The sequence below is a fragment of the Hemicordylus capensis genome, chromosome 2 (assembly GCF_027244095.1).
Source record: "Hemicordylus capensis ecotype Gifberg chromosome 2, rHemCap1.1.pri, whole genome shotgun sequence".
Classification (NCBI taxonomy): Eukaryota; Metazoa; Chordata; class Lepidosauria; order Squamata; family Cordylidae; genus Hemicordylus; species Hemicordylus capensis.
In genome coordinates, this window is record NC_069658.1 from 248,268,204 (window position 1) to 248,293,251 (window position 25,048).

Sequence of the window (25,048 nt, forward strand, 5' to 3'; positions counted from 1 at the left end):
GCAAAGACTTAAGACTTCAACTTTCTCAGACAGTAAGAGAGTTGGTGGCTGGGAAAGGAGAGCAGAGGTGAGTCCTCTGGGTAGGACTAGGTTGGCTGCGTTGGCTACAACCCATCCCTAGTCCTTCTTAGTTAAGGAGTGAGTGCATGTGAGAGAAAGAGAGAGATCTCCCACAGCTGAATTCCTGTTTCTCGGAGAGAGATTAATATCTGTGTGATATCTCCCCACAACCCATGGTTGTTGAGCTGTTCTGTGTGTGTGTCCCCCACCCCACCCCACCCCACAGTTGAACAGCTCTCTGTGTGTGTTTCTCAGAGAGAGAGAGAGAGAGAGAGAGATTTTTGCTTTTCTCTCCCCCACCACCCTTGGAAGCCACTCTGTTGGAGAGGAGGCAGGGGTTGGTTTAGTTCTAAAACCAGCAAAGCATTTAAGAATATTGTCTCCTGTCCCCGGAATAGCCCTTAATTCTATAGGGGGAAGGGGAGAGAGTATTATCCTGGATTAAGGATCTTGCTAGTACTTGTATACAGAGTTGATAAAAGCATGTTGTTTTTTAAATGACCATAGTTTTAGTGTATAACTTTTACCATATATGCTGAAACTAACGTGTAAGCCCTGTAGTTGGCTTGCTTCAAAAGCTATGAAGAAGGCCAGACTGCAAGTCAGTGTCACAAGAGCTGGCAGCAACTGCAGGCAGGCCTCCCCAGATGACCTCAATTGAGGCGGGAGGGGGGCTCATGAAGAAGCAGGTATTCTCTTAGGTAACCTAGGCCCAAGGCGTTTAGATCTTTAAAGATAATCATCACTCCCCCAGAAACATGCTCAGAAACAGCAGCAGCCAATGCAACGACTTTAAAACGAGTCATATGGGCTCTCTCTAAATTATATGAATATGCTCTTCCTACAAGGCTATATTTCCCCAGTCGTTTGGAAAGGAAGAAGGGCTTCCCTAAAACTTCCTTTACGTTCATGACCAGGTAGAAAATCCTGGAAATTCTGACGACACTGGGGGCGGGGCGGGGTTGATTCTGGGTTGTTTTTTTAGCAGGGTGGGGAGTGGAATTGGGGGCGGTTTGAAACATATACAAGACTTATTTTTCTTCCATATTTAAACTTGCTTTACTATTTGAAAAATATGAAATGACCTACGTACAACTTTGCACAGAGGTTTTTCACTGTTTAAGCGTGGGCGGTGGGGTGGGGGGGAGGGCGGCAGCACGCGCCCTTTCTCCTGGCACCTTCTGCCATGGGCCTGTGTTTGGCCTCGTGGCACGCGCCCCAGCAGCGAGGGGGATGAGCGGCACGCGACAGTGCTAGCCGAGCACCTGCCTGTCCGTCCCACCTCCTGCTGCTGCGCAAAAGATGCAGCAGATGTCGCTGGGGAGCACACGTCGGCGAACGGGCGCAGAGCGGGAGAGAGGCAACTCGGGCCGCGCAGTGAAGATCGCTGACAGCAGCACATATTCTTTTTAAAAATAAACTAAGGCGTTTATCATTTTAAGCATCACAAGTTTACTAAACAGCAATTGCAGTTATATGTAGTGCTAGAGACTGACCCGTAAGATGCAGTTTTTGTGCTTTTTTTTCTATGGGTCTCGGTGTTAAGGAGGGATGAGAGGGGACCTGGAGGAAGCAGATTCCAAGCTATCAAATGTAAATATTCAGGTTTTTCCTAAGGTTTTGGCACCCACAACAAGCTTGCAGCATCTTCCCTCTTTGGCTTTCTTTTAACACAAGCAGACAAGGGCTTTTTTTGTTTGTAAGAGGGTGGAAATAATAGTTCTTTGAAGTGAGAGTCTATCTCCAAGATGAACTGGCCAAATCAGGCAGGCGCGCCGTTTAGAATTTCCACAGCTGTCCAGGTCAAAGAGGAAGGAAGGCCAAAGGAACAATTCACAAGCAAAAAAGGACTCTAGGAAAGATCTTGGTCTGCGCATTCCTCTATTAAAGATGACAGTATGTCCTGTGAGGGGCAGAGGCCAAAATGCAACTGGGTTTTGAGAGTTGTCTGTAACTTTATATTGCACAGGGTTAAAATTGTAATTATCAAACTCAACTGACCAATCCCTTCGGGCAGTTTACAATCAAAAAGAGAAACATGCAACATTAAAATCAAATCTCAAGCAACAATAAAGTTAAGTACAGTTTTAAAAGCCTAAAACAAAGCCAGTTCTAAAATTTTAAAATGATGCCTTGTAAAGTATTCCTTGCATCATTCTGAGAGAGAATATAAGAAAAGAGAATATGATCTATTCAGATTACTCCTATTTCCATCACAGCCATTGTTTGTGTGTGTCTCTTTAATGTAGGAAGAGAAACAGCTCAGGAATACCTCTAGGGAATGACCTTGTGACTCATTTGTCTCCAAGTAACTCTCAGCCTTGACCCATTCTCCTGGAGTGACCACACAACCAGCCAAAAGGGCAGATATTGGGCCTGTGTGTTCTGGCAAGATAAGAGATTTAACAGCAAATGTGTTTGCCTGGAATAGTCCTTCTATCAGGGTCATTGCACATTCTCCAATTCTAGATCTTCAGGGGTTGAGTGAGGAGTGAAAATGTTGAAAGAGCAAATATCTGCAGAAAGGACACCAGAAGAAGCAGGAAAAGCAAACAATGTAGTTCAGCCTGAACATGTGACACGGCAACCAGGATATAGAGCACTGCAAGAGAGCAGACAGGAATCCTGCAAGAGGATGCAAGAGTGCTGGGAAGCCCAATGGCAGGAATTTCTGAAGGCACTGCAAGCTCCTCACTCCGCATGGGGAAATCTGCAGCTGTCAGAGGCCACACTGGGGAGTGACACAAAGGCCTTTCTGGCCTCCTTTGAGCAAGTTGCAGAAGCCTGTCGGTGGCCTAGAGGAGAGTGGGTGGCACGACTCCTGCCAGCGCTTAATGAAAAAGCTGAACAGGTGTTTGGAAGCCTGGAAGCCAGCGATAAGGACAACTATGGGAAAGTGAAGGCCGCCATCTTGAGAGGAGATGCCATGAGAAGGGAGATGCAGCGCCAGCAGTTCTGGCAATTCTGCTGCCAGGAGGTGGAAGACCCACGAAGGGTTTACAACCAACTGCAGGAGCTTTGCTGCCAATGGCTGAAGCCAGAGAAGCACACAAAGGAGCAGATCTTGGACTTGCTGATCCTGGAGCAGTTCCTGGCCTGCCTGCCAGTGGATCTCCGGAGCTGGATCCAAGCTGTTGGACCGGACAGCTGTTCCCAGGCCGTAGCCCTGGCAGATGACTGCCTGATGAGGCGGAGGGAGGCGGAGATGAGGAAATGGTTGGTGAGGTTCTAGTTTTTTAAATCCCACAGGCCCACACAAGACACAACTGTTGCAGAGTGTAACAGTGTGGAAATGGAGCCTGGTTAAATTTATTGAAAGAGGTTCCTGAGGTTTCTTACTCATTCATTCATTCGATTTCTATACGGCCCTTCCAAAAATGGCTCAGGGTGGTTTACACAGAGAAATAATAAATAAATAAGATGAATCCCTGTCCCAAAAGAGCTCACAAACTAAAGAGAAACATATGATAGACACCAGCAACAGTCACTGGAGGTGATTAACGATTACCAAGACATCAAAAAAGAATCCAAATGCTATATACTAGTATTTTAATATCATAGTAATAAAACTGGATGGCTGAAAATTATGCAGACTAGGTTGTATATAATAAATCCAAATCAATACCTCTGTATACTCTAATGAAAAATGATGAATACAATTTCTTTAAATAGTCTCTATGTATCCAGCTGAAAAGATAGAATCAAATAGTTCATGTCCAAAATATCATGTGCTCAAAAAATCGGGAGAAGTGTTGACAGATGTTCCAAAGTCATTGCAATGTCGCATCCTGTTTGAGAAAGTGTCAAATCTTGATTTTTCCCAATTTCTCATCCATCTTGCCAAACACATTTCGACTAGAAGGTCTATCAGTGGCATCCTTTAAAAATATCATATTGTAATGCAACCATGTACAAATTATACAAAATAGTGTGTCTTAATAGCAGCTGGTATCACAAATAAACTGTTTATATTAATAGAGAATATTCATGTTTATATGAACAGAGACTATTTTAATGAAAATGTATTGATGATTTTTCATCTATTTTAGAGTATATAGATGTATTGATTTGGATTTTTTTATATACAACCTAGTCTGGATAATTTTCAACCTTCCAGTTTTATTACTATGATATCAAAAAAGAATTCAAAAGTTATATACTAGTATTTTAATGTCTTGGTATTGTTGAATCCAAACAGTGTTTTGTTTTCTATTAACTATTACCAAGTCCTATTCTGAGTGAAATATTGTCCTAACAGGAAAAATAACAGTCTCAAGTAAGAAATACAAACTGACCAATCAGTCTACAGAACTGATGATTGACACAAACATTCTAAACTGTACCCCAAGCCTATACACAGATATACATACAGTACATCAATGGCAAGAACAAAGACAATGTATATACACATAAATCCCAACGTAAACAAATAATTTTTATGGCAGAAAAAAATTGTATATCTTGCTCTTATCAGTTATGCTCCCAGTCTTTTTCCCCTCTGTTCTGAGTAGGATTGTCCTTATTGTTTCAGGGTTCTGTGAAGGAGGAACACATAGATTCCCTGGAGGCACATGAAGAGTCCTTGGGCACTGCACACAGACAGATCTATAAAGAAGCCAAGCAGAACGGTGATGAGGAAATGCATTTGCTGGATAAGGGTTCACTCTTAAGGGTTCTGCATCTATTATGTCTGTGGTGGTTCTGTTTGTCATGCACTGGTGAGAAAAACTGCACTAGCCAAAATTCCCCCTTCAACACAAAATTGAGCAACAGCAGAATATAGATCTCCTAAGTGCCTCTCTTTGACCAGAGCTCATTGGGTTTTCAGACTTTCTCCTGGTCCATTTTACATTGATTAGGACTTGCTAAGATACTAAACTTGCACAGGAGAGCTCTTCTGCAAGATGGTTGGAATAAGCTCTGGGCAGCTGCATTGAAGCAGAATTGATTGGAAGGCCTCTGTCCATATTGAGGGGTCTGTGTGGCAGGGGTTTACTTTCACACAGGAACCTTCACTATAAAAAGGGACCAGCTTTTTAATAAGGAACACTAAGAAGTTTGTTATAGAGTATAAAGGAAAGAGAAGCTTCTGGCTTTTAACAGTGGTGCAGATTTTGATAGCGGCCCCTTTTCAGATCCTTCTATCATAATTTGCCTCTGTCAGAAATGTGTCTGTCTGTTTTCCTTTGCAGATTTCACCCTTAAGGATATACGGATTGGGTTATTTCCCTTTCTAAGATCTCTCTTCTATCATTTACAGGCAGTGGAATCCAGTGCCCAGATCACTCCAGTTCATCACTTCCTCCAGGACAGGAAATGACTGAAGCTGGGCTGACCAAGGTATATAACAACTTGGTGGGTCTATCCTGTTGATGATGCCCCTGCTAGCTGGGCAAAGGGGTACCTTTTTAATGTCAGGGCTTTCTTATATCTAGGAGGAGAAAGCAACTGTCCCTTTTCAACCCTGCATAACATCTGTCCAGTTGCTGTTGTGTCCTTTGTGTAACTTTTCAGTTTGTGGGCCCTGCTAACTGGGCAAAGAGACACCTTTAACACTGTTATTCTCTTTATTTAGCAGGGGGAGAGTAACTGGCCCTATCCACCCCCAGCACAGTACCTCCAGTGACTGTTGCCAGTGTCTTACGGTTGTTGTTTTTAAGATTTTGAGCCCTTTGGGGACAGGGATCCATCATATTTTGTTGTTGTTTGGGACAGGGAACCATTTCTCATTTCCTTTGTTGTGCAAACAATGGAGTCAATTTTTGTTGTTGAAAAGCAGTAAATAAATTGTTTTTATTATGAATGTGAACAAGAGCAGGGCTATATGTGAGAGAAATGAAGAAGCCCACAATGAGTGGGAGTTCCTGAAGAAGTAATTACCAAAGGCCAAGCTGCAAAACCGTTCCAATGCAGGATTAAAAGGGGAGGCTGGAGGCCTGGTGAGGATGCCTTGGCTCTGAATCAAGCAGAGGGTTGGACTAGAAAGCCTACAAGGCCAACTTTATAAATGTTTTCTGTGGATATATTACTTAGCTGCCAATTCATTGCCTCAAGAGTCCTGGCTCTTGTTTTAGTAACTGAGTTGCCGGCCCTCATAGTTCTAAAGAAATTTTTGAAAAAACAACTATAGTTAACAGAAACTACGATATGGCATGATGCAGGGCTTCATAGCTTTGGCACTCTAGCTGTTGTTGAACTGCAAATCCCGTCATCCCCAGCCATAGTAGTCAGGGATGATGGGAGTTGTAGTTCTGCAGCTGCAGGAGGGCCAAAGCTGTGCAGCCCTGTTTGTTTGTTTGTTGTTTGAATTATATACCGCCTTTCATTAAAATAATTCCAAGGCGGTTTACAGTATAATTAAAACAGTGCACAAAGTACAAATATTAAATTTAAATAATAGAAAAATACTACATCCTTATTTAAAAGTTTAAAAACCTATATAAAATAGAACAGTAAAACTCAGCCGCAACGGCAAAAAACAGTTCTCATATAAAAGCCTGGGTGAAGGTCCACATTTTTATTTGTTTTCTGAAAACTGTGATGGAGACTAAGGGGTGGATGCCAAGAGGGAGAGCATTCCAGAGCCTGGGGGGCAATGGCTGAGAAGGCCCTGTCCTGCATGCTGGACAGCTGAGCCTCCCTCACTTTCAGTATGTGGAGCAGAGCCCTCTCCGGATCTTGTCAAGCGGGCAGAAACCCTTGGGAGCAGGCGGTCCTTCAGATATCCAGGACCCAAACTGTTATGTTAAATAAATGTATGTATGTATGTATGTATGTATGTCTAAACCAGGCCTCAACAGATCACAGGTGCCTAGAAATTTAACCACGATGCCTAGACTAGGATATTCTGAGGTAGATATTTCCGAGAGAAGCCCATTTATCCTCCCTCTCCATAGTTGTTTGTCACGAACTCCAGTAATTTTGTCAAGCATCCAGTGACTGGCCCCACCCTTTTGGGCCTGGCTCCAAGATCCTCAGAAAACCTGCGAATGCCTGGTCTAAACTGAGCCTGTATCTCAGCTGTTCACATTGCAAGTCTGAGTCATTTCCAAGCATACACCCTTTCAATCAGCTTGTCCATTTCAGCAATTTCTAAGACTATTCAATAATTCCTTCATTTTAGGAATAGTGGGTATATTGAAAATAAGCAATCCTGACCTTTATTAAAAGGTTACAGATAAGTAAAATATAAGAAGTAGATTAGACAAGACTTGTGTCAGCTCAATCCATCACCCACCTCATGGCAGGGCTGTACCTGTGGGCCAAAGTAAGGGACAGTTGGGTATGACTTAGGAAAGGAATACCCATCCGAATTTAGGATATCTCTGGAGGTAATTTTCCTGTTAGAAATAGCACTTACAGGTGCTTACAGGCCAAAAGTTCTTGTATGAGAGATTTTTTCCTACAGAAAGACCCATGCCATGGCACTTCCAGTTAAATACTTCCAGTGTATCACTATCTAAAATGTGTTCTTTCTAAAGATATTGTTCACTTATTATATCTAGGCTCAACAATTGTAATCTATCTTATTTAAAACCACTGCTCTCTATTATTCACTCTGAAGCTATTCTCATTTTAAAATAAGAGTGCTGTCATGCACCGGGGACAGGGCCTTCTCTGTTGCTGCCCCCAAACTCTGGAATGCTCTCCCGGTGGCTATGCGCTTCTCAGGCTCCATCACAGTTTTTAGAAAGCATGTTAAATCTTGGCTTTTTACCCAGGCTTTTATATGATTATTTTTATTGCTGCTGCGTTGTATCTTTATGTTGTGCTTGTTTGTTAATCTTTTAATCAGATCTGTATTTTTATATTCTAGCTGATATTTTAATTGTGTAATTTTTGTAGTCTTGTTTTAACTTTTGTGTGAGATTGAGATTGTTTTAATGAAAGGCGGTATATAAATTTGACAATAAATAAATAAATTTTTCCTTCATAAATATGACCATGTTTCCCTCCCTCCCCATTTTTTTTTTTAACTCTGACTGGCTCAAGGACACAGAGGTGACTTTGCACTTAGTTGAGCAGACTCCAACAGAATTGGGCCAATGGTCTGTGCTCTGGCAGGTCCTGCATGAGGATGGTGGGGATGTACAGTCTCCAGGTGAGGAGTGTTTCTGCTCTAGTGTTCTATGTATGGTTAAGCATGGCAGATTTTGCTTGTTACTGTAGCCTGAGGTCTGTTGGTTGCTTGGCATGCAAATAGGCCTGAGAGGAGGGTGGGAATTGGTATAATGGTTGCTAAATCATCTTCACCAAACAAAAAGCATAAAGGATCTGAATAAGAAAATCCAAGAAGCAAACTAAAAGATACAGTAATGTGACAGAAATCAATAACCTCAATAGTTATATAAATATAGATTATATTGAAAATGGAATAATCATCTATACATGGTGATATGAGTGAATCATACAAGGCAAATAGATAAATAAGATATATTTATATCAATAAGATATAAAGTAACCAACAACAAAAGTAAGAACACTATAATACATCAAATGAAAGAACTAAGTAATATAAACAGCACTATTTGTTCTTTGTTGGTTACACTTTATATCTTATTTATTTGCCTTGTAAAATTCACTCGTATCACCATGTATAGATGATTATTCTATTTTCAATATAATCTACATTTATATATTTATTGGGGTTATTGTTTTCTGTCACATGTTTGGATGCTAAATCACATGGACACTAATGATTTCCTAAAACAGAATATCGGTGATATTCTCTATCCAGTCCTATGAGAAAGGGTTCTGTCTCAAAGGCAAAAGGCTACAAGTTTCTCAGACAGTCTCCTGCCTCACAGACTTGTGTCACATCGTCATCATATATAATAACTTGTTTCATTTTGCATTTTTTCTCACATCTTACTGTTAAGTAAACAAAAATATGAAATACAGAAGAATTAATATTCATGAATAATTTTTGTTCCCAGTGTGCCAGAAATAATTCTGTTTTCCTCTTTCTTTATTCAAGGTGGACTTTTGGTTCTCAAATCTGAAACTTCCTCCCATCTGGAAAAAGAGGCAGAGATGTCCATTCACTTGCCAGTGAAAAGTGAGAGATTCACAGATCAAAATTCAAGTAAGGAATTCAATAGATTCTTGAAGTTTGAGAATGCTGAAGTTCGCTCAAAAGGCTGGAGAAACCCCTTGCCTTGGTTTCTTCTCTCCCAGAAGTATTTCACACAGATTCTTCTAATTTTCTCACAGCTAACTGAAGAAAAATGAATTATGCAGAATCAGCAAAGACCTGCTTATATCTTATGCATTCTGTGTAGAAAGCTTTGCAGAAGGTGGCACTTGGATTGCTTTTATTTTAAAATCAAGATTCCAACCCTTATTGATATCGGTGACTGACATCCAGAGAACCAGTCTGGAGATGCAGGAGAGCTGTTTGCCTGAATGGAGAATCTGCTCTAAACTCAGCCAGAGTTTTCCTGATTAGCAGAGCACATGTACAGGGGAAGGAGGGAGCCATTTTTGCTGTTCTTCCTGGTCTCTGTAAGTGCTCTTTGACTTCCAAAAAAATGTCCCTAAGGGTCACGTAGCCCTCAGGGACATGTATTTTGGAAGGCAAAGAACAATTTTAATAATTGTTTTATGCTACTGTTTTTATTTCTGTTTTATGCAAGTGTGTGATGTCACATGCAAAGGGGGCATGGCCTCAAGCTCCGAAGAGCCCGAGCGTGCGATTCTGTATAATTTCAGGCAGCGCTTGCCGCTGCCTGAAAAGGATAGGCAAGCGCTCGCTGGGGGCTCCTGGTAGCCTGGGTGGGGGGGTTCGTTTGGGGCTCTTCTAGAACCTGAACCACGCCCCCACAGGGGCTTCAGCAGCTCCTACCATTGGCGGCCCGTGTTCTTTGAACCCATTCGCACAATAGTGGCTATGCCTCTGCTGTAGAGCCTTTAGATATGCCAAGAGCTGGGTAGGGAGCCCTAAGCCAAGGACTGACTGGGAATAGGTGTGTGAGAGAGAGACAAGGATAAAGGTGTTGATAGAACCTCCCCACTCCTGAACTGCTTCTCCTTTCAGCTGAGGCCCCAGAAACAAGCCACATCCTCCTCCTTGTGAAGGAGCATGGGCCCCCAGTTGACTTTCTTCCTCAGCACATGGTTCACACAGAAAGTGATATAATCACAGAGACAGGAGAAAAAGATGAGTGTAGCAGAGAGGTCCTGGATCACACGTAGAGGGAAATGTCTTAGAAGGGAAAGCCAGGCAGGAGGAGGCCATAGGAATCTTGAATGGAGGTGACCAGGATCTGTCTGACACACACTCTCTCTCTCTCCAGGTGATGAGGAGGGAAGTCAACTCAAAATGGACACTCTAAATGAACCAGGAGAAAGACAGAAGACATTCCCACAGGGAAACCAAGCAGACATGCTCGTAAAAATTGAGATTCATGGAGAGGACCAGTGTTCACACTGGTCAGACAGAGGCCCTGAATCTGGGATAATCTTTGTACAGGCAGCTGATTTGAAGACTGAGCCGGAAACCCGTATGGAGGAGAAGCCTCATAAATGTTGTAAGCATGGGAGAAGCTGCCCTGAGAGATCACTGAGACAGCGGAAGAGCCATAGAGCAGTGAAACCTTTCAAATGCCCTGCCTGTATTAGAAGCTTTATGCACAATGCAGATTTCAAGCGGCACTGGAGGACTCATACAGGGGAGAAGCCTTACGTCTGTCCTAACTGTGGGAAAACCTTCTCCTTGAGAGCAAATGTCTTAAGACACCAGAGAGTCCATACTGGAGAGAGACCTCACCAATGTCTCCACTGTGGGAAAGGCTTCAGTGAGAAACGATCATTGATTAAACATCAGAGTATCCATGAAGACATTAAGCAGTTAATCGTCTGAGGGCCCAGTGTCTTTTGGGGCCATTTTTCAGACCAGATTTCCCCGTTAAGGAACTTGTAGCCTTTAAGCCTCCATCCAAAGTATACCTACTGGGAAGGAGTTCCTGTTGGACTCAGTAGGGCTTGCTTATTGTTGTGTGTGTGTGTTAATAGGGTGGCACAGCAACTTTTAGCCTGCTGCTCTTCTTATGGTCAGTTGGCCTGTGCAGTTATTTGGTGCCAACGCATCGAAGCTGAATAATTTGCACTGTGTACTTGGCCCCATGCGGAGGCACCTGCTCTCCACCACCCCCTGCAGTTACCTCCATGGAAAGCGGCCTCTGCATGGAGCCGGAGTGGGTTGAAGGGTGGGATGCAGCTGCCACCAGGCGTGCAATATAGTTCATTTGGCTTTGATCTTTCAGAGCCAAATAATCGCATAGGTGGCCCAGTCTTAGGTAATTTCTTATTTTTGGGAAACAACTCCCATTATCCCTGGCCAGAATGGCCAAAGGGCAGGGGTGATGGGAGTTGGAGTCCAAAAGCAACAAATTACCCCGAACTGCAAAGACCCAATGGTCAGATCAAGACAGAGAGCTCCCACCACAGTTGAGCTGAGCCGGAAGAAAGATACAGGACATGAGCAGAAATACCCCAGTGGAACGTCCTGTGGTCCCTGAAATTTATGGGCAAATATGAGAATTCAGAGAGCAGGAAGGGAAGCCAGTAGGGGGAGAGGATAGATCCAGTGGACTCACAGAAGGTCTTGCAGTTACCATTAGCAAAACTTTCATTATGAAAACAAATGGGGGGGGCGGGAATCTCTCATTCTCCAACTATGATAGAAAATACTGCTGTTACATAACAGACCACCTCTGAATGTTGTGGGGAAACATTAAGCATCCACGTTACTTTGATGAGCAACATGGTGAGAAACAATATGGACACTTTGAATGTAGAAGTTTCTGTTGGTTAGATTTGACTGAACCCTAGAATAGCCATACGGGAGAGGAGTCTTATGAAGGAGAGAGCTAAGCCTCAGAGTGGTTTTCAGAAGTGTAAATCTGTTGTGAGATCTGGTAAACAATAAATAATATATTTTATGGTGTTATGTGAATATAGTATCACGGATATTATGTGAACAGGTCTATGTTTCAAGAACACTAAGGGAAAACAAAATTTCTAACACATTATTAATCTACAGTATTTTCTGCTTCTTTTACTAGGAAGAATGAGGATTAAAAATCTTAATACAAAAGACTAATAGCCAGAGACTTAAGTGAAGAAAAGACAAATCAAAAGAGACTTATAAGACATATTTTTATATTTTGTACAGTGCAAAATTAATCTGTGGAATTCTCTGCCATGGAATGTGATGATGGGCACCAGCTTGGATGGCTTTGAATGTGGCTTAGAGACATTCATTTCTCTCAGTAATGACTAGTCTTGATGGCTATAGGCTAGTTCCAGATCTAGAGGCAGGATGCTTCTGAATACGAATTGTGGGGGAGCAACAACAGAGCGTGGGGAGCATGCCTTCATCTCCTGCTTGTGGGCTTCCTACAGACATCTGGTGGGCCACTGTGTCAGTCAGTCAATTTATTGGTGTAGCCAATGGCCACTACTACAGTACACAAACAAATATGCGCAGACAATCCAAAGATATAAATTTATCAGCTTGAAATCATAAATTACTTTTTTAAAAATAGAAACCCCATTTTTAAAAAAATTACAATTAGAGAATCTCCCTGAGAGCCAACATACCCGTGTTTTCCCCAAAATAAGACAGTGTCTTATATTAATTTTAGTCCCCAAAAATGCACTAGGGCAGTACATCAGAAATTACTGCTAGGTCTTACTTTCGGGGTAACGGGGAAACAGGGTAGTTCTGTGACATAAAAAAGCTCTGTTTTCTTGCCACTAATGCAAACAATCCAACTCTGTTGATGGCAAATTGGTCCATATCTACCAACAGCCATCCAATCTTAAAGTCGTCTGACTGACCATCTAGAAGTGTTTGAAAAGTAGGAATGAACCCTTCCCTAGGTAAATTATACAGAGGGCAGTGTAGGATATAATGTACTATGTCTTCAGTTTGGTTGCTTGCATCAACTGGCCCTTGAAGAAATCTTCCTGCAAGATATTCTGTAGCCATGGTTTGAAAGCGGAGTTGGGTAAAAGTATAAAGAGTGTACAGTTTTCATGACATCAACTTATAATATTGGTTCTATCAGATGACCCTTAGTGAAATGCAGTTTGGTTATAGTCCCCAAAGAACAAGCAGCAGATGTTTTTAATGCCTTCAAATGGGTAGGCCAAAGGGTATTTCCAACAAAATACAACCCTAAATACTTGAATGATTGGCACTGTTCTACTGTATCATATTTTCTATACAGAAACTTATACATTTGTGCTTCCTGAAAAACACACACTTTGGTTTTCTTTTAATTCACAGATAGGCCCTACCTTTGACAACAGGCACCAAATTTAGAGAGTAATCTTCTCAAATCTACCTGAGATAAATTAGGGCCATATCATCAACATAAAGCAGCACTGGTATCTTTTGACTATGAACAGGGGTCGGGGGAAGGAGAGGGAAGAAAGTTCCTGCAGGACATAATTTATGTAAAGGCTGAATAAAAGGGCTGCTAAGATGCATCCTAGAGCCACCTAATGGTGCAGCAGGCAATGACTAGCAAGCCAAAGGTTGCCAATTTGAATCCCTGTTGGTATGTTTCCCAGACTATGGGAAATGCCTATATTGGGCAGCAGCGATATAGGAATATGCTGAAAGGCATCATCTCATACTGCGTGGGAGATGGCAATGGTAAACCCCTCCTGAATTCTACCAAAGACAACCACATGGCTCTGTGGTCGCCAGGAGTCGAAATCTACTCGACGGCACACTATACCTTTAAGATGCATCCATGTTTCACGCCCTTAGATGTAAATACTGGCTCTGAAAGGACATCCTCCTGACCAGTTTGAATTTTGAAGTCAATATTAGAATAGAGCTTCTGTATTAAAAGCAATTGTTGGTCTAGTGAGTAGCTGCCATTTTCTCTCAGAGCCGGTTATTATCTTTAGAATCAAATGCAGGTGTAAGTTGAACAGATGCCACACACAACCTTTTAGGTGGGCCTCTTAACGTATTTGTGGATTAAAAAGAATGCAAAGCAAAATCCTGGTCTATTGTACTATGGTCCTTATGGAAGCCAGCGTGGGTGACAGCGTCTGATTTTCTTCAACCCATAACTCGAGCTTGTTCAACAGATAAGCATATATTTTAGTAGAGACTTCCAAAAGACTTAGTGGACGATAATTATGAGGATCACCCAGGTCTCCTTCAAAAAAGTATGCATAATCTTTTGCATCCGTGGTGGGTTTGAAGGGAAGGATCTGCGAGGATGGAGCCGGTCAGCAGGGGGCGCTGGTGGAGCTTCGCCATTCAACTCCGCCGCTTTCGCCATTGAACCAGACCGGAGGAAGAGGAGGAGAAAGGGGAGAGAAAAGAGGGTCGGGACTCGGGGGTTCCTCAGGAAGGAAGGAAGGAAGCAGCTGATCGGGGTAGCGGGCTGCAAGCCCTCGCTCGCTTGCCTCCCCCGCTCCAGCCAGCCGTCCAGGGTGGGCGTCCCGAAGGCACCCAGGAGAGGCTCCTCTCTTGGACCGGCCCGGACTGAGCCCCGCGCAGCTGATCTGACCCCAAGAAGTGAGTGGAACGGAAGCCGAGTGGGAGCGCGTGTCTCCCCCCCCGCCCCCTCCACGCTTCTTCCGGCAGTATTGGGGGGGGGGGCTCCAGAGAGCTCTATGGTGGTGGTTATTGTTGTAGCAGCCAAGATCCCCCACGTGTTGGCATATGAAGGGGTGGAGCAGGGGCTGACCTCCCTTATCTTAAGCCCCCGCCCCGCTTCCATTAAAGGGATTAAAAGCCCTGGACTGCATCACAAGGTGGTGCCAACTGGCCCCTGTGCTGCTAATGGACCCATTAATAGTGGGCTACATTGCAGGGTTGCTGTGAGTCGCTTTTCTCTTCAAGCCTCAGCACCTCCTTCCCTAACCTGTGAAAGCGGGTAATGATGATGTTAAAATAAGTTGTATTTTAACTTGTGTGCACTGCCTAGAAGCCTCCTAATGGTGCAGTGGGGAAATGACTTGATTGGCAAGACAGAGGTTGCCGGTTCGAATCCGCAGACTATGGGAAACACCTATATTGGGCAGCAGCGATAGAGGAAGATGTTGAAAGGCATCATCTCATATTGCGCGGGAGGAGGCAATGGTAAACCCCTCTTTTATTCTACCAAAGACAACCACAGAGCTCTGTGATCACCAGGAGTCTACATCGACTCGACGGCACACTTTACTTTACACCACCCAGGGATGCACATGTCAGGTGGTATAGAAATATGATAGATTAAATAAAATCAATAAATTGACACTGGACTATATGTCAGGTTGTTCTAATGCTGCTCTCTGTCAGCACACCAACATGTATGTAAGGATAACACGTTTCTCCTGGAGGCTTTTCAGATAGCAGGCTTTACTGTGAGTTCAGAGCAATGCAAAAAGAGGATTTTTAAACCCTGGACATAAATTGGGCTAGGTTCCAATACAGAGGGAAAACCCCGAATTGTGTGTGAAAGTGCTTTTTGAAATATTGCACAGATTTCAGGGTGAATTTGGTTGATATGTGAACACCCAACCACCACCCCAAGGTAAAGTCGCTGTAAATTCACCATCTGAAAAAGCTCCTGGATATTTTATTTTTCCTCTCCTGGTGCAGAAAGTGTTCCCTGGTGCAGAAAGTGTTCCCTGGTGCAGAAAGTGTTTTCAATTTTTAAAACTAAAAAAAAAATTGGGGGGGGGGGGGCGGACGGACGGACGTTTTTCCCTGTCTAGAAGATATGCTGAATGAGCATTTCAGTCTGTTTTTACTTTGGGAGGTGGACACACACATTGTAGAGGGGTAGCTGCCAAATAGAGTCTGATGGCATTCTAAGGACCGGTTGATGGTAGAAAAAGCAGGAACTTTTGTGAACTTTAATCTGCTTCAACAAATGCACAAAGTGTTATTCTCTTCAGGAGGCAAATACATAGGCATGATGTGAGTGTAAAATATGGATGGGCAAAATACAACTGAGTTGTAGTTCAACAGCAGCTGGCAGGAGCTAGGCCACCCACTCTTCTTTAGCCCTAAGCCCTAATTGGATATTTGTCCTCTTCGGACATTATGAGTGCTGTAGGCGCTCATGCTTACGAGGGCAAAAGTGGGGAGTCCTGCCACCCCACTTTCAATTGCGCCTGACAAACATGCTTATACTGCTGTTTGATGGATCAAGGTTGCAGCTCATGAAATCACCACTGAACATGCTTACGGTGCCTCCTCCTTCAGAGAAACATGCTCAAACATGCAAGACAGTGCTATTCGTGTTTATGGCCTTTAGGCTCCCATGTTTCCTATATTTTCCTTCTATACCAGGGGTTGATAGATCGAGGTTACAGCTCATAGAATCGCCCCTGAAAATACAGTGCCTCCCCCTTCAGACACACAGCACCGTAAATGTGTTTTTCGGGGAAAAGAGAATGATTGACAGTGGGACAGTGGGACTTCCTCCCTGCTTTTGCCCTCATAAGCATGAGCGTCCGCTGAGCTCTGAACATCTGAAGAGGGCTATCATGTTACAGGAATGTACAGATTTCTGTACACTCGTACTATACATATGTGTTTTGGTGTGAGTGATGGTACCTGTGCTCATTTTAAAAGTGAACCTGGGTACAGTATCCTCAAATGTAATAGTGTATCCTCAGTTGCAGGATACAGAACGGAAGTGTACTGTTGTATCTGTGTTCAACATAATGTGTGTATAACTGTACCTGTGCAGGGATCCATACCTGTGTTCACTGTGTGCTTGTATGAGTACTGAACATAATGTCTGAATAGGGCTCCTGTTGAATGGCTGCAGGAGAGATGAGAGCGTGGCCTGTCATGGGGAGAATCTCTTCCCAAGTACAGTGTTTGTCTCCTTAGGCAAATGCTGTATTTGTGGACAGCATGGTGGTAGGCTGACAGAGCATGTTCATGTGGGGTGGTGCTTGTGACTGTGCTCATGTAGATGCTGTATGTACACGTGGCACAGCGCCTGTGCAGAGCTCTGTGTCAACTGAAAGAGGCAGATAATGTCTTCCTTAGCTGTTCCTCCAAAGGCCCAGGCCTTCAGTAGGGGTTGTTGCTAGGAGACAGACAGGCCCTGAACAAAATGGCTGTTGTATCCTTTGGCCTGCTGCTTCTTGTGGAAGTACAAGGATGTATATGAATATGTTCTTCCTGCAAGTCTGTACATTAACGATGTGCACGAACCTGTTTGGAGTCCCTTTTATGGGCCTCCGAACAAGTTCGAACACGGGGCCAGTTCAAAGACCCCGAGGGGTGGCGCTTTAAGGGTGGGGGGAGGGTGCACTTACCCTTCCCACCACTTTCCCCCTGCTGGCATCAGTTTTTCCTAAAAACCTTCAGGGTGGCAGCGTACCTCCCTGCCACCCCGTTGCCCTCCTTGGCCGGAAGTACCAGGTGCACAAGCACTCGTCGTGTGCGTGCGCGCCCGTCTTATGTGCACACGCGCGCATGCACGCCCGGTACTTCCGGCCGAGGAGGGCAACAGAGCGGCAGGGAGGTATGCTGCTGCCCCAAAGGTTTTTAGGAAAAACTGGTGCCTGTGGGGGGAAAGCGGCGGGAGGGATAAGTGCACCCTCCCCCCGCCCTTAAAGCGCCACCTCCGCCGCTTCTGAACCGCCCGGCCGGGGTTCTGTGCACATCCCGACTATACATTCCCCAATCCTTGGGGGGTGGGGGAAGAGAAGAGGAGCTTGTCTAATGCATTTTTCATTTTTCATTTTAAATCTGTTTTATGTTGTAAACCGGCCAAAGATGGGCGTTTAGGGCAGTCTACACATTTTAATAATAATAATGCCTCCTCCTACATTTATGCCTGAGATGAATCATAGAATGTTAATAGTTGGAAGGGACTTTGGAGGCATTCTAGTCCAACTCTATTCTTAAAGCAGGAAACTGTTACAACATCCTTGCCAGGTGGACATTCAGCCTCCTTTTAAAAACTTCATTGAAGGAGAGCACATCACTACACAAAATCTACTGTCGAATAGCAATTTGGGTTAGGAAACGCATCCTCATGTCTAACCTGAATCTGTTTCCTTGTAATTTCTACCTATTGGTTCTAGTCCTGCCCTGATAAACAACAGGGAACAAGTCTACTCGTATAAGACCGCTCTTCAGATATTTAAAGATGGCTGTCATATCTCTCTTGGGTGTTCCCTGTGAGGTAACTCTGGGACTTTCGAGTTCTTGCCTCAAACCCCTAGTCCATACTAGCTCTTGGGGCTCCTACAAAATGGTATACAGTGGTCCCTCGACTTACAAACTACTCGACATAAGTATTTTTCGAGTTACAAACGGCAGTTTTAGATCCGGTTTTAGATGCGGTTTTTTCGACTTACAAATTTTTAGATGGGGTTTCCTCGACTTACAAATTTTTAGATGTGGTTTCCTCGACTTACAAATTTTACATGCAGTTTCCTTGACTTGCCTGCCTGTTTACTGCCTGTTTATTCTTGAAAAGAAATGTTCCTGTGCAGTTTGCAAGCCTTACTGGGGGTCTGGGTCTTTTTTCTAGGCTCCGGAACGCATTAATCCATTCCCAATGCATTCCTATGGGAAACCGCTTTTCGACTTACGAATTTTTCGACTTACAAATGTGCATTCGGAACGGATTAATTTCGTAAGTAGAGGGACCACTGTATAAAAATAGGCTTTTCATATTGTAGTTTATTTTCACCTCTATGCTTTGGGAGGGGAGAGAATGTAGTCCATTCAGCTTGCAAGTTCTTCTTCTTCTCTCTCGCCTGCCCACATGTGTTAAATGTCCCACTGTTTCTGTGTGTTTCTTTAACTCAGAGAGAAACTCCATTTCCAGATCAGAAATTCCTGAAGGCAATGGCCTTGAACTGCTGTGGACCACCAAGAATTGTAACTCATCTGCCTCTAAGTAACTTTCATAAACCCTGAATAATTCTCTTGGAATTACTATCAGACCAGCCAGGAAGGCAGACATCAGCCCTGTGTGTTATTGGCAAGACCAGAGGTTTAACAGAAGGGTGTTTGCCTGGAATAAACCTTCTGGCAGGGTCATTGCCAGTTCTCAAATTCTAGATCTGCAAGCGTTGATCAGTCGAGGAGTGAAAATGTTAAAAGAGCAAATGCTTGCAGAAACCACACCAGAAGGAGCAAGAAAAACAGACAATGTAGTTCAGCGTGAACATACAACAGGCTGGAAACTGGAACTAGGTAAGGGGATGCAAGAGCGCTGGGAAGCCCAATGGCAGGAATTCCTGAAGACATTGCAGCCGATTCACACAGGATGGGGAAACCATGTGATGACAGAGACCACACCGTGGAATGACACCAAGGCTTTTCTGGCCTCCTTTGAGCATGTTGCGGAAGCCTGTCGGTGGCCTAGAGGAGAGTGGGCAGCCCGGCTCCTGCCAGCACTTAGTGGAGAGGCGGAACAGGCTTTCAGCCTCCTAGAAGCCAAAGATAAGGAAGACTATGGGAAAGTGAAGGCTGCCATCTTGAGAGGGGATGCCATGAGAAGGGAGACACAGCGCCAGCACTTCAGGCAGTTCTGCTGCCAACAGGTGGAAGACCCACGGAGGGTTTGCAGCCAACTGCAGGAGCTTTGCTGCCAGTGGCTGAAGCCAGAGAAGCACACGAAGGAGCAGATCCTGGAGCTGCTGATCCTGGAGCAGTTCTTGGCCAGCCTGCCAGAGGAACTCCAGAGCTGGATCAGAGCAGGTGGGCCAGACAGCTGTTCCCAGGCCGTGGCCCTGGCGGAAGATTTCCTGATGAGCCAGAGAGAGGCAGAAACAGGGAAATGGCAGGTGAGGTTTTAGTATTTATTCCAAGAGGCTTTCACAGAATGCAGAATGTTAACTGAGTTGTTGGAAACATCAGCAATGTGTCTTTAGATACCGTATTGGGATCTTATGTCGTTTTAGATGTGTTGATGTATCGTGCCACCTCTTTTTGTCTTAGATATGACAAAAAGAGGTGATACCATACATGTGGTTGCTTAATACTGAATCCTTCATTTCTTTTATTAATGTTGATTCTAGAAAAACTTTTTACAGAATTTCCTATTCCTACAGGATATTCTATATGATCTTTTACAAAATGTATCTTACTTGCCTCCATACAGTAAATTGAGGGTTGCCACCTTTTGTTTTTGGCAGGATACCTGCACTGTCAACAACTGCATGGCAGAATAAGTCCAAAGGTATAGCTCTTGCTGGCCTGTAGCTTCAGTGATCGATGGAGCGTAGAACTGTAGGAATTCTGCCTGCCATATCCATTTTAAAAGCTCGGGAGCTGGGATGGGGTGGGGAAATGAGTATTCTGCATAGAACTCACAATTGCATAGTCTGCTTTTCTATGGAATAGCCTCGTGAGCTGCTGAGAGCTATATTTGGCTGCCTGAATTATACCCCAAAGGGAATAGGATTTAGGGCAGAAACATGTGTATGTTGCTCATGTCGGTTACACTCCCAGTCTTTTAACTCTGGTCTGAGTAGGATTGTCCTAATTGTTTCAGGGTTCTATGAAGGAGGAGTGCATCATGGATTCCCTGGAGGCAGAGGAGGAACCCTTGGATGCCGTGCAGAGCCAGATCTACAAAGAAGCCAAGCAGAACGGTGATGGGGAGATGAATCTTATCTGCTGGATAAGGGTTCACTGAAGCCCTGTTCACATGTTATGTTCAGTCCCCATACAATGTGTACACATGTACAGATCTGTACAGTACAGAGATGAATCTTATCAGCTGGATAAGGGTTCACTGAAGCCCTGTTCACATGTTATGTTCAATCCCCATACAATCAGTGTACACATGTACAGATCTGTACACACAGTTATTCACAGATAATGTGGAATGCATGCCCAGCAATACATTTCCTGTCATATCCTGCATTTTAGACACCAGGGTCACTTTTAGAATGAATGCTGGTACAGTTATTCACACAAACACTTGTACATATGTACAAACACCGGAACATACAACATAATGACTGGATGGGGCTTGAGTTATTAAGGGTTCTGCATCTTTTCTGCCTGTGGCTTTTCTCCTTATCATACAGCAGTAAGAAAAGCTGCACTCCCCAACATCCCTCCCCACCAGCTAATAATCTCTAACAAAAAAGTCTCTTTCTACAAGATACAGATAAAGCCACAGGAGAATATAGATCTTCTGAACACCTCTCTTTGAAGAGGACTCACCTGGGTTTTCAGACTTTCTCCTGATCCATTATAACTTGATTAGGACTTGCTAAAATAATATTATTGCGCAAGAGAGCTCTTCTGCAAGATGGTTGAAATAAACTGTGCAAGATTTGAGTAGCTGCATCAAAGCGGAGTTAACTGGGAGGCCTCTGCTCCTCTGCACATCGTGAGGAGTCCTTAGCTGAGGGACTGGGCTTTGCTTTCACACCGGAACCCTCACTATAAAAAGGGGCCAGCTGTGAATAAGGAGCACAAAGGTGGAACCTCTCAAAGGTGAACCTCTCACTGTCTTCTTATAGGTTAAGTGTCCCCATCCTTGGGTCCCCAAATGCTGTTGGACTACAACTCTCATTATCCCTAGCTGCAGTGGCCTTGGATTATTTGCAACTGGAAATTATGGGAGTTGTAGTCCAACATCTGGGAAACAGGAACCCCTGCTGTAGAGCACAAAGGAGTAGGGGTGTGCACAGAACTGCTCTGGGCAATTCAGTTCGAATTTGAATTCAAACTGAACGGCCTGGTCCGTGGGCTGGTTCAGTTTGTGCACTAGAACTAGATCTGCCCGGCTCTGCATGCTTGCAAAGAGGAATCCAGTAAGGATTCCCGTTTGCAGGCAGAGGAGGAACCCTATGGGGTTGAAAAGGGGCAGGCGGGTGGGAGGTCACATGCACCACAGCAGCGGCATTGCTCCGCAGTGTGGTGGCCATGGCTCCCCTAGGCCCCTCTGATGCTCCCCCCATCAGTGTGGCTTGCGCTGATGGGGGAGAGCACCGGTGGGGCCTAACGGAGCTACCACCACACTGAGGAGCTATGAGTCGGCAGCATGTAAGGTGACCTCCCTCCCTCCCACTCTCCTACCCACCCTTTTCAACCCCATAGGGTTCCCCCTTTACTTATAAAGGGGAATCCTTACTGGATTCCCATTTGCAAGCATGCAGAACCAGGCCAAACTGGTTCAATCCGAACCAGGCCCGGTTTGGCTCGATTCAAACTGGCTCTCCACATCCCTACAAAGGAGAACAAGGCTTCCGGGCCTTTAACAGTGGCACAAGTTTTGACTGGGGCATCTTTTCCAATTCCTCCATCACAATCTGCCTCTGTCAAGATTTCCTTCTCTTTGCATTTGTTAAAAGGGGCAAGAAATATGTCTTCCTTTGTATCTGATCACCTTTAAAGGTGAATGGATGGGTTAATTCCCCCTTCTAAAATCTCTCTTCCAACCTTTGCAGGCAGTAGAATGCTGTGTCCCGGTCACTCCAGTTCATCGCTTCCTCCAGAAGGACAGGAGATGACTGAAGCTGGGCTAGCCAAGGTACATGATTTCCTGGTGGGTCAGTTCTATGCCTCTACTAACAGTGCAAAGAGGCACCTTTCCAAGATTTTCTTTTGCACCTAGCAGAGAGAAAGCAAAGCATCTCTCTGTGGCTGTTGCTGATGCCTTACCTGTGTAGATTGCGAGTCCCTTTGGAACAGAGAACCATTTCTCATTCCTTTTGTTGTGTAAACCAATGTGTGAACATTTTTTGTTGAAAAGCATACATATTTGTATTACAGATGTGGACAACGGCAAGGCTATATGTCAAACGTATGAAAGGGCCCAAGATGGGTCGGAGGCAGTTTTCTTGTAACAATGATTCCCAGAAGTGGGTTGACAACAACTCCCATAATCCCCAGACTAAGGCCATTGCAGCTGGAGAGGATGGGAGTTGTAGTCAACAACATTTGGGAATCCCTGTTACCGGGAACACTGGTTGGAGGTCCTGAAGGAGTAGTCTTCAAGTCACAAACATTTCCAATGAGAAGAGAAACTGGAGACATCTAAACAAGCCAATGTGGCTACATAAAAAAACGTAGTGATGAGCTGAATTTGTTTTTTAAGGATCTATATAAGATGTAGATGGAAGGACAAGTCCCCAAGGATGAATACACACAAGTAGTCCATAGTTGTAGGGATAGTATCGGGAAAGCTAAAGTTCATAATGAGCTGAGGCTGGGGACTGATGTGCAGAGCAACATAAAGGGCTTTTTCAGGTGTGTTCAAAGGCCTACTGCCTAGTAAGGTTGGTGAAATGTTAACCAATGACAAAAAGAGGACAGAACTGTTTGATTCTATCTCTTGTTTTCTACCAAAAATCAAACTGTGTGCAACTTAACAAAAGAAGTGTGAGTGGTGAAAGTTCAGAATTTGCTGTTCAAAATTGATAAGGCGTTAGACAGGAAATACCTAGCTACCTTAAATGAACTCAAGTTCAAGGCTGGACAAATTGCAATCTAGAGTCCTAAAAAAGCTTGCTGATATGTTCTTAGTACCTCAGTTGATCATCTTTGAGAAATCTATTACTCTGTTCTGTAAAAATGCTCTTTGGCTTCAAATCCATTGCCCCAATAACTTGGTTTTTGTTTATTATCTCTTGTTTACACAGTCAGACAGGTGTTATTGACTGGTTTGTTTTATCCAGACATCGAGTCCTTCCCAAGGACTAGGATAGCTGAATTTTATTGTCAGTGTTGTTGTTGTTGTTATAGATTTCCTCTCAGAATATAGGCTGTTCCCAGTAAAGCTGCTTTTTGTAATTGGCTGATGGTGATTTCTGTGGCCCCTATGGTGTTGAGGTGCTCTTCAAGGTCTTTTGGAACTGCACCCAGGGCGCCAATTACCAGTGGGATTATTTTGGCCTTCTTCTGCCACAGCCTTTCAATTTCAATTTGTAGATCTTTGTATTTGGTGATTTTTTCTATTTCTTTTTCTTCTATTCTGCTATCCCCTGGTATTGCTATGTCGATTATTTTGACTTGTTTGTTTTTCTTTTCGACAACAGTTATATCTGGTGTATTGTGTGGCAGATGTTTGTCTGTTTGTAGTCGGAAGTCCCATAATATTTTTACATCTTCATTTTCTTCAACTTTTTCAATTTTATGGTCCCATCAATTTTTGGCTACAGGTAGCTTGTATTTTTTGCAGATGTTTCAGTGTATCATCCCTGCTACCTTGTCATGCCTTTGTTTGTAGTCAGTCTGTGCGATCTTTTTACAACAGCTGATTAGGTGGTCCACTGTTTCATCTGCTTCTTTACAAAGGTGGCACTTGCTGTTTGTGGTGGATTTTTCTACTTTTGCTATTATTGCATTTGTTCTTAGTGCCTGTTCCTGCGCAGCCAGTATTAAACCCTCTGTTTCTTTCCTCAAGCAACCATTCTTAAGCCATTGCCAGGTCTTGCTGATGTCTGATTTTCCACTTATATTGTGCAAATATTGACCATGCATTGGCTTATTTCTCCATTTTTCTGCTCAGTTCTTGACTTGTTCTTTCTTGTAGGCCTGCTTTCTTTCATTGGTGTTGAATAGTTTCGCGTTATTGACCATTTGAAGTGCATCTTCACTGTCCTTGATATATGCTTCAAGGCCTCTTTTCTCCTCCTCTACTGTTTGATGGACTTGCAGCATTCCTCTTCCACCTGAGCCGCGAGGGAGGTATAGCCTATTGACATCACTGCGGGGGTGCAGAGCATGATTGATGGTCATGATTTTCCTGGTCTTACGATCTAGCGTCTCTAGCTCTGCCTGGGTCCAGTCTATTATTCCTGCAGTGTATCTGATAACAGGTATAGCCTAGGTATTTATGGCTTGTATGGTGTTCCCGCCATTGAGTTTGGACTTGAGGATTTTTCTAACTCTCCTGATGTATTCACTTCCAATTTTTCTTTTAACGTCAGTGTGTGCGATGTTATCAGCCTGGAGAATGCCCAAGTATTTGTAAGGTTCTTTCTCTTCCAGGTTCTTGATCTTGCTTCCATTGGGCAGTTCTAT

The 25,048-nt window shown here is 43.9% G+C and overlaps 2 protein-coding genes and 1 long non-coding RNA gene across 12 annotated transcripts in view; 2 read left to right on the forward strand and 1 right to left on the reverse strand.

Annotated features, from left to right (window-relative positions):
- Window positions 1-13,340, forward strand: LOC128343549 (zinc finger and SCAN domain-containing protein 23-like). 3 transcript variants are annotated; one of them, XM_053292798.1, is made up of 7 exons: window positions 1-67; window positions 2,310-3,280; window positions 4,592-4,688; window positions 5,321-5,400; window positions 8,053-8,161; window positions 9,038-9,145; window positions 10,356-12,023. In XM_053292798.1, the coding sequence occupies exons 2-7, from the start codon at window positions 2,558-2,560 to the stop codon at window positions 10,919-10,921; spliced, it is 1,683 nt and encodes a 560-aa protein (XP_053148773.1). In that variant the 5' UTR covers window positions 1-67; window positions 2,310-2,557; the 3' UTR covers window positions 10,922-12,023. The 3 variants fall into 3 exon arrangements, with proteins under 3 accessions (XP_053148773.1, XP_053148774.1, XP_053148772.1); XM_053292799.1 differs by lacking the exons at window positions 1-67; window positions 10,356-12,023 and adding exons at window positions 878-977; window positions 12,126-13,340; XM_053292797.1 differs by lacking the exon at window positions 1-67 and adding an exon at window positions 957-977.
- LOC128343550 (uncharacterized) lies at window positions 4,475-14,607 on the reverse strand. Its single transcript, XR_008315582.1, has 2 exons — window positions 13,812-14,607; window positions 4,475-4,665 (listed from the first exon to the last, which is right to left on the reverse strand). It is a non-coding gene; the product is annotated as an uncharacterized LOC128343550 (long non-coding RNA).
- The window catches only part of LOC128343548 (zinc finger and SCAN domain-containing protein 12-like), a 21,690-nt gene continuing 10,993 nt past the window's right edge, over window positions 14,352-25,048 (forward strand). The window contains exons 1-5 of one of the 8 annotated variants that reach the window (XM_053292789.1): window positions 14,362-14,608; window positions 15,021-15,175; window positions 18,866-19,848; window positions 20,559-20,658; window positions 22,471-22,553. In XM_053292789.1, coding sequence (XP_053148764.1) covers window positions 19,153-19,848; window positions 20,559-20,658; window positions 22,471-22,553 — 879 coding nt within the window. In that variant the 5' untranslated portion in view covers window positions 14,362-14,608; window positions 15,021-15,175; window positions 18,866-19,152. Of the gene's footprint in view, window positions 14,609-14,690; window positions 14,970-15,000; window positions 15,176-15,939; window positions 16,001-16,756; window positions 17,163-18,125; window positions 18,234-18,865; window positions 19,849-20,558; window positions 20,659-22,470; window positions 22,554-25,048 lie in introns of those variants that run through there. The other 7 variants (XM_053292796.1, XM_053292788.1, XM_053292791.1 and 4 more) reach the window with 7 other exon arrangements.

What these genes read in the sequence shown, in the direction of transcription:
- LOC128343549 (XM_053292798.1), top strand. Translation starts at nt 2,558, where the DNA reads ATGTTGAAAGAGCAAATATCTGCAGAAAGGACACCAGAAGAAGCAGGA. An exon ending in TAAAGAAGCCAAGCAGAACG is followed by an intron (nt 4,689 to 5,320) that starts GTGATGAGGAAA and finishes TATCATTTACAG; the next exon opens with GCAGTGGAATCCAGTGCCCA. An exon ending in CTGAAGCTGGGCTGACCAAG is followed by an intron (nt 5,401 to 8,052) that starts GTATATAACAAC and finishes GACTGGCTCAAG; the next exon opens with GACACAGAGGTGACTTTGCA.